The sequence below is a fragment of the Miscanthus floridulus genome, chromosome 12 (assembly GCF_019320115.1).
Source record: "Miscanthus floridulus cultivar M001 chromosome 12, ASM1932011v1, whole genome shotgun sequence".
NCBI lineage: Eukaryota > Viridiplantae > Streptophyta > Magnoliopsida > Poales > Poaceae > Miscanthus > Miscanthus floridulus.
The window spans coordinates 39414206-39428926 of NC_089591.1; the positions used below are offsets into that span (position 1 = coordinate 39414206).

The window sequence follows — 14721 nt, forward strand, 5'->3', positions numbered from 1 at the left end:
CCAAGTACAGCCCAACAAATGTCAAACAGCCTGCACCCGCTCGTCTCTCACTCTCCTCGTCCTCTCCTCAACTCTCCTCGCGCTCTCGTCCCTGGCAAACGTTGGCGGCGTTTAAATCGACAAGCGACGCGGACAAATCTACTGTGGGCACGGCTAATAAATCGACCGGTGGCCACTCGATTGGCAAGCAGCAGCAGCACGCTAGCATGGCCAAATCAAGCAATGGGGCAGCGCCAGCGCGGCTGCTGGACGCCTGGACTACGGAGGCTGGCCATGGCCCACGGCTGGAGGAGAGCACAGCAGCCAACAGTCTAGCTCTAGCCTTCCATGCTTGCAGCAGGTATAAGTTTAATGGTACAATACTTATTTAACAATAACAATTGTTCTTACTTCATTCACACTTATTTAATAATAACAATTGGCTAGAACGACATGTGAAGATCATAATCAAAATATCATTTTGTTTAATGGTAAAATATATGCATAATACTTTTTTCTTCGGTTACAACACACAAATGATAGGGATGGCAACGGGTTTATACCCAAGGGTATCACCTACCAATGCCCATCAGAATTTTTCATACCGCAAGAAACTCATGCCCATATATATGGGTGCAATTTTGTGCATATACCTATGCCCATGCGTGTAACGGGTACTCATGCGTTGTTCATGTTCGAGAAGGATGTAACACATGTATTAAACTATGACTATATACGAAATAGACAAATAGTAGAACAACAAATATGTGATAAATGTAATAGAAAAATGGTATATATGCTGCTCCTTTATATGACACTAGGAGGTGTGCTAGTTGGACCATGTTTTCGAATGTATTAGGTTGAAAGATGGCTTTGAATTATACATGCATATCGAATATACGTGCCCATGGTTTTACAAGTTCGGATAGAGCGTAACCATACCGTATCCATGGTCCCAATGGGTATGGATTTTTTTCTCTTATTAACATAGGTAAGTAAATTAGCCTACACGTATGCCCTCATACAGTAAAAGCTCATTGAATTTTGGGTCGTGGGTACCATTGTCATTCCTAAATGACAAAAACTAGTATTTCATCAGTTCCAAATTATCGCATTCTGTCTTTTCTAAATATATAGCTTTTACAATATATGTAGACATAATCTATATCTACATACTTCCTTCCGTTCTAAATTATAAGTTATTCCAACTTTCTTAGAGAGTCAAAGCATCTCAAATTTGATTAAAATTGTAGATAAAAACTACAAGATTAATGACATCAAATAGGTATACTATGAAAATGTAATTAATGAAAAATCTAATGTTACTTATTTGTTATCATAAATGTCATTATTGTATTATATAAATTTGGTCAAACTTGGGATTTTTTTGACTCTCAAAGAAAGTTGAAATAATTTATAATTTGGGATGAAAGGAGTACATAGAAAAAAAAAACTACGCACTACCCTCTGTTCTAAATTATAAGTCGCTTTAACTTTTTTAGTCCATTAGTTTTGTGATGTATCTAGATATAATATATGTCTAGATACATAGCAAAATTCATGTAGGGTGAGTCTAAACGTTCATATACAACTTTTCTGATTTACTAGGGCGCCACTAAGATGTGTTGTATTAAACTTTTTTCTCTACATTAATATAAAGACGTATAAATCTTTTACGTGAAAAAATAACTTATAATTTAGAATAGAGAGAGTATTTAAAAAAGCTAAAATGATTTACGTATAATTTAACTTACAACTTTGAGACGGAGGGACTATAAATAAACATGGTCAACTGAAGGCACCCGCTGCTCTGGATTTACTTTTACAACCTGGCTGCTCCAGGGCATGTCCCATCTGTCAGACGGTCAAACCGGGTCGGCACGATCCGGGAGGCGCCGCGGGGAGGGGGGGTGACGAACGGCGCTCGGGTGCTGGTGGTTGGGCAGTAGGCAAGGCCGTACGCGGAAGAAACCGCGGCAGCCTGCCCAGCGCAAGAAAAAGGCGGAACCGAACGGAAGCAATCAAAGCCAGCCGCGGCGCTCTCTTGCCAAGTCCCAACCGAGAGGTGAAAGCGTCGTCCCGTCCCCATTTCGCCGCCGACCCCCGCAAAGCAGAAGGCTTTTGCTTTGCGCGTCCTCCCAGTCCGCGGCTAGCGGTCCCCTCTTTCCTACCGAGCTCGCCGGCGTTCCCCTTTCTGCTGCTGCCGGTGGTGGTATGGCTCTCCTCCTTGCCCTTTTGATTTGGAATCGTTATTGGGCTCCTGTTGTGGGGAATTTGGGCGTCGATTGAAGCTAAACCTGTCCAGGTTGCGGGGGATCCTGGCTTGTGATTGGCCGAGTTGAATGGAGTCAGTCGAGATTGATTCCAATGAGAGCTCTGCGACGTATGAGTCCCCTGTAGGGGTTTGGTCTTGTCTTTATACATTTTGCGGTGGCAAGTTATCTTTTGCTACCTCCTTGCGCATAGGTTCAACTCAGAACGTCGGCCTAGATTACTGAGCTAATTAGGTGTTCCGAATTCGTTTGCTGTTTGGTGGGTAACCTAGGATAATCAGCGACGAACTGTAGATGAACTTTTTGTTCAGCGACGAGTCATGATGATACTGGAAAGCAAAATCTATTGGGATCTTGCCCCAGAGTACAGGTAGGCAGGATTCCGTGAAAAAAGTGATGATGTATACCTCCTAACTTCTTCTACTCCTAATAACCTTATCTTGGTTCATCTGCAAGAAAAAAAAACTAATCATGGTTTGTCAAGAAGAAACAGATTGGTGCTCCAATTTGTAGCCTCAGAATGCAATTTTGCCTCCAGAACAATACTAGTCTCCGTGCTCTTTTCATAACCTAGGCTAGCACAGGAACTAGCACATAGTTAAATTTCATTATCCATGAGAGATGGACATCAAATTTTCTGTGGCATCATCATGGCTCCTTGTGCCTCAAGCGCAATATCAGTGCCTCTACTGTACATATATAGTTATACATCTGGGAGGCCATTGTCATCCTGTACATGAAGATTTAAGTATTACATACATGGAACATCACTGTAAGTCCATATGGATAATTGGTTATACACCATATGTTAAAAGCATGCTGAAATACTTGGGAATGGATGCAAACTGTGCTTGAGGAGAAAGATATTTGAGATGCCATCAGACATCTCTGACATTTGAGTACTGTAGATAAGTGTGGGCACAAACAAGTTATGCAAATCATTGTTCCTCTGCCAACAACACCATGTACATAGTAATAAACATTTTACAGTAAACTTCATTCAGCTAGGCCTCTCTCATTTTCTCTGCATATGCTTTTCAATTCCCTTTCCTTTTGTGTGTGTGTGTGTGTGTGTGCGCGCGCGCCTCTCCATTGAAGTTATATAATTTTTCAGCCTACACTTTGTAGGTTCTGTTTCCTTGATATTAATAGTTGTACATGTAAATTGCATTTGCATGTTTCTTTCTTTTTTTTTAGATATTCAATTTCTTTGAACTCTTCAAGATGTTTTGTAACACATTTAGCGTATCAATATTACTATAAAATTGTTTATCCTGGCAACTACTAGGTTGGAGATGACACATATGTTTCCAAGGGAAGGTGCCTCATCTAGCTCAACCTCAATGAGCAGCCAGAGGAGTGAAACTGATGATGATAGGATGATTGCAATGGTTCTCTCCGAAGAATATACCAAGTTAGATGGTGCTATGGCCAAGCGTCTTACTAATTTATCATCGATTCCTGTAAGATGTCTCACGAATTTTATGTTACTTGTATTTTCCTTTGCCTTTTCCTTTTCTTCCCTGCACAGAAGGCTATTTGTTTTATAGGCACACACTGTCTTCATTTCTGGTACCGATAAATTGATTAAAGAAAGTTAACATCACTGGCTTCTTATCTGGTACTCATTTTTATCTGTACATGTGTAGCATGTTCCCCGGATTAACACATACTTCCCGACATATAATGATGCCACTATGGACCATTATCGCCTTCTTGATAGGTAACATTTCATGAACTATAGTTTCCTTTATCTGCCTAAACATTCACATTATTTTGTTAGGAAGTAGATTGCTCATTTTTCATGAAGGTGTTTCAGTATTTTTGCCTTATTTTGCAATCATTAACTTCTTCATGTTTATTTGTTTACATTGGTTGACTCCATCCTCTTATTACTAATATTTTAAACATCTGGAGATCTCTGTCCTTGACAATGTACAATTTTTCTCGCTCAAACGAATCTTTAGCTATTGAGTTAAAGCCTTAAAGCACAAGGCTTTGTGTTAAATTTTGTTTTGGGGTTGTACCTGGGATGTCGGGAAGAAATTAAAGGAAACAATAAATTGACATGCAAGCTGTGGGAGATTCAACTTAGGATGTGCTTCCCACCATTTATCTCCATCTTCTAAAACATATAAATTGGATCTGTTTCTTTCTAAAATTTTCATTTCCCTGGGTATTCTGCATTTTCAAACAATATTTAGCGATATCTTTACTATGCACATTGTAGATATGGAAGTTCAGTCTCTTGTACCTTGCGCCTGTTTTGTTTATAGATGAAACATCAACATGTGTTCACAATTAAGTGTTCTTTGTAGGCTAAATGCATACGGCTTGTTTGAGGTGAGAGTATCTGGTGATGGAAATTGTCAGGTACACCAACTTCTTGTGCCCATTCAATTTCTTTGATACAGCAACAACAATAACAAAGACTTATATTGTCCTAAGCAATTTCTCAGGCCCATTCTATTTATTCGATGAAATTAGACAATCTTGTTAAACTCTTGATCATATGTTCATGTGGTTGTGTTTTGTTCATGTAGTTTCGTGCACTCTCGGACCAACTATATAGATCACCTGATTATCACAAGCATGTTCGAAAGGAGATTGTAAAGCAGGTTTGTCAATCACCTGGCATTATTAGAAGTACCATTTTTTAATTTATGTTACCAATTTCATTTACCTTTTTGTTATTTTTTATCTGTCTTAACTATATTATTATGTTTTTTTCATGGTTTGAAGTATTATAAAAAACATTTTTTGGGTCATTATTGATCTGATACTTCCTTTTCTGCGAAGCAAACCTGCATGCTTACATGTACTTAACATCATAATCATTTTTAGGATGAAGAGAAAGTTGTATCACTCATCCAGTAAGGACGCATGAATAAATGGAAGTGGTATTAACTGTGTTAGTTCAACCAGCTTTTTAACAGGGATAATAACAGTACAGGAAAACCCCAAAACATCATCTATCTGAGAACAAAACCAGCAAATTAAAACATCTTCTATCTAAAAAAGAACAGAGGAAGTATTCAGAAATATAATTTTCTCACCATTGGTCTGATGATTTTCTTTCCTGAGAGGCCTGCATGCTTATATGTGCTGTTTTTCTCATTTTGCAGCTCAAGGAATGTAACTCCTTATATGAAGGTTACGTTCCAATGAAATACAAACATTATTGCAAAAAAATGAAAAAGTATGTATTTTGCTAATATTAACTTTGCCGCTTCATAATAGAAGTCCCTGAATTTGTGTTTTTCTGACTGTGGTGTCATTGAAAACTATCTTCTCCAGGTCTGGTGAATGGGGTGACCATGTCACACTACAAGCAGCTGCAGACAAGGTTAATTCTCTTTTTTATGCTATGTTTCTAACATCATTTGCTCTACTGAATTTTCATGCAACTTATGGCATCATTGCAACACATTTAGCCATTGCGCTACTATGCAAATGATTGCTTTTATTTTCGTATCTTACTGAAATACAAAACAAAGATAACATATGTTGTCTATGGTATAGCCTTAGAATAGAACCTTAATGATCTTGTATTGTTGCAGTGCATTTAAATTCATCATATATCAATTCATATTTGCATTGTGCTTCACTAAAATCACCATACTTCTGAGGCAAACACATACTCATAGTTTTCTACTCTATAAGGGCAGTCTATGTTCATATTTACTGTTGAATATGAGTTGCCTGGAGTCTGGAGAAAGAATATGTCTAATTTTTTCATGTACTTTTGGCAGTTTGCTGCAAAGATATGTCTTCTTACATCATTCAGAGATACCTGTTTTGTTGAAATTGTTCCTCAATATCAAGCTCCACAGAGAGGTAAGGTTCCTTTGTTATACTTATTAGTGACTACTAGCAGATCAGCTAAATAGAAAACTCTGCATACTGTTCAGTCCACACTGAGCAATATGCTATTTCAGCATTATTATTAGTTTATGCATTAACCTTCATGATCACTGCACACTTCGCTAAACATAGGTGGACATAAAAGTTATGTAGCTATGTTTACTGACCCTAAAATCCTATGCCTTTTCAGAGATTTGGCTGAGTTTCTGGTCAGAAGTTCACTATAACTCACTGTACGATGCTCGAGGTCAGAACCACATATACTTAACATAACTTGCTTATGGAAAGTCTGAAATACATTAATGTGATGTCTTGCTATGTATACCCATCTTTTAAGAAAAGGAAGTACTTGTTGCTGTGCAGATCTCCCTAGCAAATATAAGCCTAGAAAGAAGCACTGGTTGTTTTAATATCAATGCGGGAGTTTGCTTCATACTGGTGGAATCATATTGCTTAGACCGTTTAGACCACCGTCCCCCGGTGGCAGCCTGGACATTAGCTCCTTGTGGCTTTATACCCTATATAGCTCTGCATCAATGATCCATTGTGTTGCTCGGTACAGCTACAGCATGATCCAGGCATGGAGCACTAGATACAGTTACAATGCTGAACCTGAGCCTTGTGAATAGATACTCCTTTACTGACATATACAGGTTGATTGTAATACCCTGTCCTATTCGTTCATTGTTATATTCTTTACTTATACAGCTACATATTAGTGCTCTTCATCAGTTCATTATTCACTTCATTTTTGGAAGAATTCATCATTGCATTCTTGGCCCAAATGATGTTTCAAAAAAAAAAATCTTGGCCCAAATGTTAATTGCCTTTTGCTGACACGTTTTATGGTGCATGGCTTGTCTGCCTGAATCTGTTTATCATATTTCATGTCTGGACTGGGTGTACACAGCAGTTGTGGTACAGCCTGCCAAGTGGTGTAAACCCTGAGTGACTGATTCTAATGCTTTACAGTAGGTATATGAAGTAGTAGTCACTTGTTATTATTGGATTATTATCGCTACTCGAAATGTTTGTTGTCTGTACTACGAGTGGCGTCTTTCAATGGGGATTTTTGGCACTTGGCCTGGTGTTGTTTAGACTTGAGCTATGTTTAGGGTGGTGAAATACATGAAACAGGGAACAATTAACTGCACTATAAACATACGATACCCATCGCCAATGCTGGGAAGCAGGTGTCTGTCCACCTTGGACGCTCCATTGTGGGCTGCGACGCTAGTCCAACTACCCCTTCAAATCTGTCCAGGAGTTTTTCAAAAAAAAAAAAAAGAATCAGTCTTCCTGCCTCGTGGCCCTCTTTCTTCCCCACCGCATCGCACCCCGCGCGCAGCGCTGGGCAGCGTGACTACTCGCCGGACACCAGCGCAGCCGTGCGCCCCCACTGCCTCCTCGCTGCTTTGACCTGGCGTCGCGCCGCCCTCCTTGCCCACCTGTTGCACCGCCCACGCTTGCTGCCCTGCGCCCCGAACCGGAGGACCACCGGCTCCTTGAACTCAGTGTGGCAGCGAGGACCATAGGCTGCTCTTCTTCCGAGATCCGTCTATCGCCTCCTTAAACTCGATGTGGGCGCCATCTTCTCCGCTTCTCGCCCTGGGCCGCTGCGTCCAGTGAACTCCACATGCTGACGAGCCTCCATTCTGCCAAGTAGCAAGGAGATGTTGCGCTGAAAGCACATGTTGCAAGCATGTGTTCCAAGTGTTTCAGATATTTCAGAGGTATGTTGCAAAATGTTTCATACATATGGTGCGATGGTTGTGCATGTATGTTGCAAGCTTCGGCTCTCAATGTTTCATCTGTTTTTTCAGACGTATGTTGCAAGTTTGTTTATTTGTGTGTTGGATATGTTTCACAATGGTTTTCAAGTGTTTTCATGTGTTTTTACAAGTGTTTCAGATACATGTTTTAATTGTTTCATCTGCCTTCAGACGTATTTTGAAAGTATTACATCTGAATGTTTTAAAAGATCGTGTGTTGCATCTCCCTCCTCGCTTTTTGCTGCCTCGCCTCGGTGCCTCCTCCCGGCGCCGGCTGGCATCCGCCATCCCTTCCCCCTCCTCTCGATGCTGGCAACGTTCGGGGTGGTGCAGGCCCCGCGTGAGCGTGGGAAATAGCTGCAGATGCGGGCGTCTAGACACCCTGAACGTCCGGGCGCTAGCTAGCCCGTTTTTTTTTTTCCAAGGAAGCAGTTTTCCCTTCTCAGAGGCTTCTAAGCATATTTCCTTCCGCATACGGCTATTTTCTCAGACTTCTAAACCAAAGAGGCGGGCCTTCCGAACGAACAACAGGCCATAGCCTGAGAGTCATGGTCCGTTTAGCAGAGGAAAAAACAGCCCAAGTAAACGATAGGCCTTCTCCAGTCGATGTCCCACAGATATAAACCGATAGCCCAGCAGGCAGCCCACGACTAGAGTTCTCTGCCTCACGTACATCAGCAGCGAGCCGCCGGCGCGAACATTGTCGTTCGCCGCTTGGTTCTGCCGCTCTCTACTTCTCGTAATCTCGTTTCTATCCATATCCATCCCAACAACCCCACTCTCTCCTCTAGGCCTATTTGAAAAACAAGAATTTTACGAGAATTATGTAAACATTTTCAATAAATCAATTTAATTTCACAGAAAATATAGGCTATAAATTTTTTCCACGTTCTAAACAGGCCCTTAATTGGAATTACAAACTTCCATGAAAATTTCTAATGTTTTGAAACATGGTTTTTTTTTTTGTTTTCTGTTTTTTCTCTATGAAAATAAAATAATTTCTGTACAATTACTTTCATAGTTCTAATGAATTTCTTGCATTATAGTTCTCCCCTGCCCCCCGTTTTTTTTTTGGTGGCGGGCGGGCTGTTGCAGCTGCCAGACGTTATGACTACAGTGATTGCAAGAGCAAGAGAGAAGGAAAAGCTAAGGCCTTGTTTTGGATACAAAGTGTTTTTGGAGTTATAGAAAATACCATAGTTTTGTGATTTTTTTTTATTTTAGAGTGCCATAAAGTGTTTGGTTGCAACAAACTTTATGGTTTTAAATACCATGGTATTGTTAAAACTGTAGTTTTTTGTGTTTTAAAAACTCCACTCTATACCTCTTTTTCCTAAACCACGGTTTTTGCACATCAATATTTCTAAAACTACAATTTCTTCATACTATAGTTTCTTAATACTACAACATTCGAACAAGACCGTAGCTAGAGCCGCTGTTTTTATGCAGCCAACACCCCCGATATTACAAACGTCAGGGGTTATATTGGTGGATGGCAGTGATAGGCTACTGGGCCAACCTCTCCGTGCCGTCGAATTTGAGGAACGAATATACAAGGAGCAAGCAAGTCAAAGACGAAATATTAGGGAGTTGCAAAGCTCAGTAGTCTGACATTGCTTCCGTTTGCAGTTACCAATGTGGTCAATATGGACTAACTGAACAAGATAATGAAATTTGAGAAGAAACTTCCCTCGTTGTTCTAAGGTATGTTTTGTTTAAGTAGCGAGATGATTCATTATCTTGTCACTTTTTTTTGCTTTGTGAAAACTAACGAATTATCTATAGCCATCACATTCATCACAGCTAACTATTACAATAACCATGAGGAGAAATTGAGTCATTCATAACCAATATCATAAGATGAACTCATGATGCAAAACCTCATTGTATTTGTGCAAAATTCATGTTGCTGAATGCAAGTGACTGGGCAATAATGGCGAGGACAGAGGGATCAAATCACGGAGGAAGATCTCTTATGATCATCAGTATGTGTATATATATATATATAGCTATCGTGGTAATCCCTCCGGTCACAAAAACATGTAGTTTAAAGATAAAATTGTGTCCAGAGTATTTTTTACTGCTCCAATACTTCTTTTTCTAAAAATTACACGACGTATCTAGCCAATTATTCTTTATTAATTATTTTTGTCTTGGGCCTGACCCGTCCAAGCCCAGCGAGTGTCCAGTCCTCACCCAAATCCAAAGTAATATGTCTCAGATCCCCCTTTCTTCGATGCCTGCTCGTTTGATTTCCTCGTTGAAGGAGACCGGGCGGCTACCATTCCCGGCGATTGTTCTTTTGTGCTGGTAGCCGGCGGACCGAGCACGGCAGCACCTCCATTCTCCGGATCACGCAGTCGCGAGAGCCGGGAGGCTGTGATGTGCGTTTGCCATTGCGGGTGCGTCACACGCCATGGGGAAGCACCGCACGCTGGCAGCATCATGCTTGGCCACGCGCACGTGAGGAGCAGTGTCGTCTCGGCGTCGTCGATCCAGTGCTCTCCGTTCAATTCCCTCAGTAACAGATGCAGTATCGAAACCTGTCTGCACCTTGGCATTCCTCTGCACCGTCCTATCAAACATCTAGCTCTCATCGTTCAGCCTCCCCATCAGAATGGTGTGCCTGACCAAATCAGGAAGCACGCGTCTGTGCGGCATCACATCCAACTCCAGCGCATCCTGCTCTATGTCCCGACGACGAGACGATGCCGCTCCTATCATGTGTGTCGCCTAGGTCCGTGCCATCCTCCTCCATGGACCCGACGCCAAGACCACACGCCCCTCTCCACTTCTCCAGCGCGAGCAGAGACGATGATGGTACCCTCTCGTGGGGTCGTGGCGGTTCTAGCACACTCGGAAAAGAAATATGGAGTTTGGACTGGGTTTGGATGAGCCAGGCCCAGGTGTGACACAGATGAAAATAATTAAAAAATATTTAATTAATTAGGTGAGCTGTTTTGAGATCCGTATAAGTTTTAGAAAGAGGAGTACCGGATCAGTTCCGGTATTTTTACATAGATCATTACCCTAGATCTCAGTTTAAAAAAGGAAAGTGTGATCATAATGACAGTCAATTTCTTAACAAAGAATTACAAGGAAGCAGTCAGCAACTCCGGCCCCCTACATCCAACCGCGAACAACTCCCGTCCTTGTCCAGCACCGTGCGGCGCCACATTGTGGATTTCTCGGTCACGATCGAGAAATCCTAACCGTTACGAAATGAACCAATGGACGGCATGCAGGTCTGCAGAAGCGCAGACTGCAGTCCGCGTACGCGCACGGCCACCGTGTCGCGCCTGAGGACGTGGAAGGAAAGAGCGACCTTTTCCCCTTGGATTCCTCGGTCAGACACGCGCTTTTCGTGCGTGACTCCGGTGCCCGGCGTGCAGGCTGTGGGTGGCCGGCGACGGAGCTGGTCCTGCGGCGACTTGACCGACCGAAGCGCGACGTGCCTGGCACCGTGCGTGCGCCACGCGGAGACTTGATGCACGGCCGCCGCGGAGACGTGAGCGGAAGGAGAACCTGTCGGCGAGTATATTGTTGAGTCAATGGGTGGCAGTCAATAATCATCACTGTGGACAGGAGTGGTGGCAACTGCCAACCGGCAACCACTATTGGCAATGGGTTGGGCGGTGGTGCCGCATTCGGTGAAGAAAGTTCAAGGCCCACCCCTCTCGCTTATAGATCCTTGGTGCAAGTGTTCGATGCGATCAATCACACTTAGTTAGAACTCACAACATTCCAGTACCATCTATGACATCTTGACTTCTCTCCTAAGGGCCTCTTGGAAGGCAGAGGCAGATTTTTTAGAGCCAAAAGCCCAAAACCAGTATAAACATAGGCACGAAATATTTTACATGCTAGGTCCAGAAAAGTTGTTTAGATGTATACTAATTGTTGGGACACGGTTGTGAGTCGCGGAGGCCAAGGTTCGCAGCAGCAATAAGAACCAGCGGATAACGGATTTTATGAGCAACATGCAGGGAAAGAAGATGGAAGCCTCCACCCGGTCGGCCACTCTGGGCGAAGGCCCGGCAGCCACGGCGAAGGCACCCGAACGCGGGCGTAGGCGGAGGCTCTTGCGGCTTAAGCGGAGGCCACAGACCAGGCGACGACGCGAAGGCCCTGGTGAAGGCACCCCGGGCGGAGGCTCCGGGGACCAAAGGAGCACCCGCGGGGTGGCGATGTTGGGCCGTGGGCTGCTGACGGGCTCGCGGTAACGGCCCAATGAGCAGAGGCGGTTGAAGAAGATACCCAAACCGCCCCGAGCAACTTGTCTCAACATAGGAGTATTCCAGGAATGTACTACAGTTGTTAGAGGATAAAGTTGTAATATAGAGCGATAGCGAACAGTACCCTGTAAAAGGTGTCCTTATAATGGGTTGGTTGGTGAGAGTATTTATAAAACCCTAACTGGGCCTGAGCCCACGTTCCACTCCTCTTACCTTCGCCCGGAACACTCGACCGGGTGAAGGCTCCATTGCGTTCCATCTGCTAGAAACCACCGCTAGTTTCCCAACATTGACGCCCATCACGTGTTGGCCAAGCAAAAACCGCGATGGCAAGAAAGAGAGCAGCCTTCGCAAGGGCACCCGTAGACCCTACACCAAGGGGAAGACTCAGGCGTAACACTCATAGCGCCTACGCTACCGCCACGGAAGACCAAGTCACAGAGGAGCCGGCCGGCGAAGACCAGCCTCCGGCACCTGAAGAACAGCAAGCCCCAAATCCTACCTCAGAGCAAGAGCTTCAGCAGCTGCAAAGCATGCAGCGAGAAAGGGAGAGGGTCGCTGCAGCCTTCGCCGCAAACCAACTGGCAACCAAAACATCAGCCCAGGTAGCGGAGATCAGGCAATAGCTAGCCGTCTTACAGGCCGAAATACAAAGTATGCAGCTAGGGTTGGGCAAAATACTCGCGGCTTGTCAACTCGCTCGACTCGTGGCCGGCTCAGCTCGGCTCGACTCGGCTTGTTTTAACTTTTTCACGAGTTGAGCTGCCCTCTATCTCGCTATTTTAACAAGCCAGCTCGCGAGCGGCTTACGAGCGGAAACGAGCTGGGGCCTATCAGCCCACGACTATAAATCCAGAAGATGATGATACTGACCTAGAAGTGTACACCTATTATATTGTTATGTAATCCTTATTTTTAGCTATTTCATATAAATTTTAATTTTATAATTGTTGTGGTACTTAAATATTGATTTTATGGATTGTTTTCCAGGAAGAAGATGATGATGCTGACATTGAATCTGTGTACTTTCCTAAGTTTGTGGTGGCAAGCAACTAGTTAGTATGTTGGAACTGCATGATCATGGATGGACTAGCTATAATCACATGGTTGATATTTTTGATGAACCTGATATGCATTAATCATGTATGGTTGCATAATAGTGGACGTCACCTTTGGGAATTAACGTAGCATAAACATTATAAACATGTGTGTCCTATTTTTTTAGAAGCTCGCGAGTTAAACAAGCCAGCTCGAGCTCGGTAACGAGATGAGCTGAGCTGCCCCTCTAACTCGTAATATTAACGAGCCGAGCCGAGCTGGACCGAGCCAAGCCGAGCTGGCTCGATATCCAGCTCTATATGCAGCCTCCGCAACCTCCTTCCAACACACCCAACCAGCTTCACTCTGCAAGTCGAATCCAACCCATCCCCTCGCCAGATATAACAGCTCAGCCAACCTTCAGCACACCCTACATCTTACCACAAATCCACAGAACCATTGATTCCAAATCGCCACTATTCAAAGGCATCCAGAACTCACCTTGGCCTCCCTCCTATAAATCCATCATCTTACCCAAATTCAATGGAAGATCAGACCCGTGCCAATTCATCATGAGCTTTGAGGCAGTAGTAGCTTCCACCGGTGGAAATGAAGCGGTGCTAGCCAAATCTTTCATCATCGCAGCTGAAGGCGACGTGCTAGCCTAGTATTTGATGCTGAAGTCAAGTTCTGTGTATTCATAGAAAGACCTTCGCGACAAAATCTTGACAAATTTCAAGGGATTCACAAGTAAATCCTTGACTTCCACAGATCTGTTTCAATGCAAACAAAATCAAGTAGAAGTCTTAAAAGACTACTTTCAGAAATTCGTGCAGATGAAGACAAAAGCACCCAATGTCCCAGAAGACGTTGCTATTGAAGCAGCGATCAAGGACCTTTGCATAGGACCCTTCGTAGCTCACCTAGCCAGGGAAAAGCCAACGACCATCGAAGACCTTTACAACGAATTTGAGAAGTATTACAGATCTCACAATGACCTCCATAGAAGGCTAGAAGAGCATAACCAGAGCAAGCAGTTCTAGGGCAACGGCAGGAACATCTAGAGGGGCAGCAGAAGCCAAGGCCAGCCGCAACAGCAAGGGCATAGCCAGCAAGTCTTTAATATAGAACAGCAAGGAAGCAGCCAGCAGGGGCAGCAACCAGCGAAGGCAAGGGAAATGGCCAAAGCAGGAACTAGAATAGAAACCAAAACCAAAGGCATCAAAGGCAGTACTGTTTCTTTAATGCAGAGAATAAGGGGCACATTACCAGGGATTGTTCAGATGCCAAGGAGACCCAGGAAAGGATCAAAAGCAGAGCAAATCCGCAGCCCCGCCACAACAACCCCCAAGAGAGGTAAACATACCTTCGTAGCATCTTCTCAGCAGCAATACTGCCCAATATACCCAACCCTAAACTCCACCCAAATTCACCCATCCACTTTAGTTGCCGCCAACTGTATGAATTTCCTACTCGCATGGCGACCAAGTACTCAGCAGCAGGGGCAAACTAGCAACCAATGGGCAGAAGCCAACCTCACCTACATAAACCTGAGGCCTC

The 14721-nt window shown here is 43.5% G+C and overlaps 1 protein-coding gene across 1 annotated transcript; it reads left to right on the plus strand.

Moving 5' to 3' along the window:
• Nucleotides 1-1875: 1875 nt before the first annotated feature.
• Nucleotides 1876-6844, plus strand: LOC136496736 (OVARIAN TUMOR DOMAIN-containing deubiquitinating enzyme 12-like). Its single transcript, XM_066492494.1, has 10 exons — nucleotides 1876-2191; nucleotides 3541-3715; nucleotides 3902-3975; nucleotides 4571-4625; nucleotides 4796-4870; nucleotides 5378-5451; nucleotides 5550-5598; nucleotides 6005-6089; nucleotides 6307-6363; nucleotides 6480-6844. Exons 2-10 carry the CDS (start codon nucleotides 3548-3550, stop codon nucleotides 6524-6526), a joined length of 684 nt encoding a protein of 227 aa, XP_066348591.1. The 5' UTR covers nucleotides 1876-2191; nucleotides 3541-3547; the 3' UTR covers nucleotides 6527-6844.
• Nucleotides 6845-14721: the final 7877 nt, after the last annotated feature.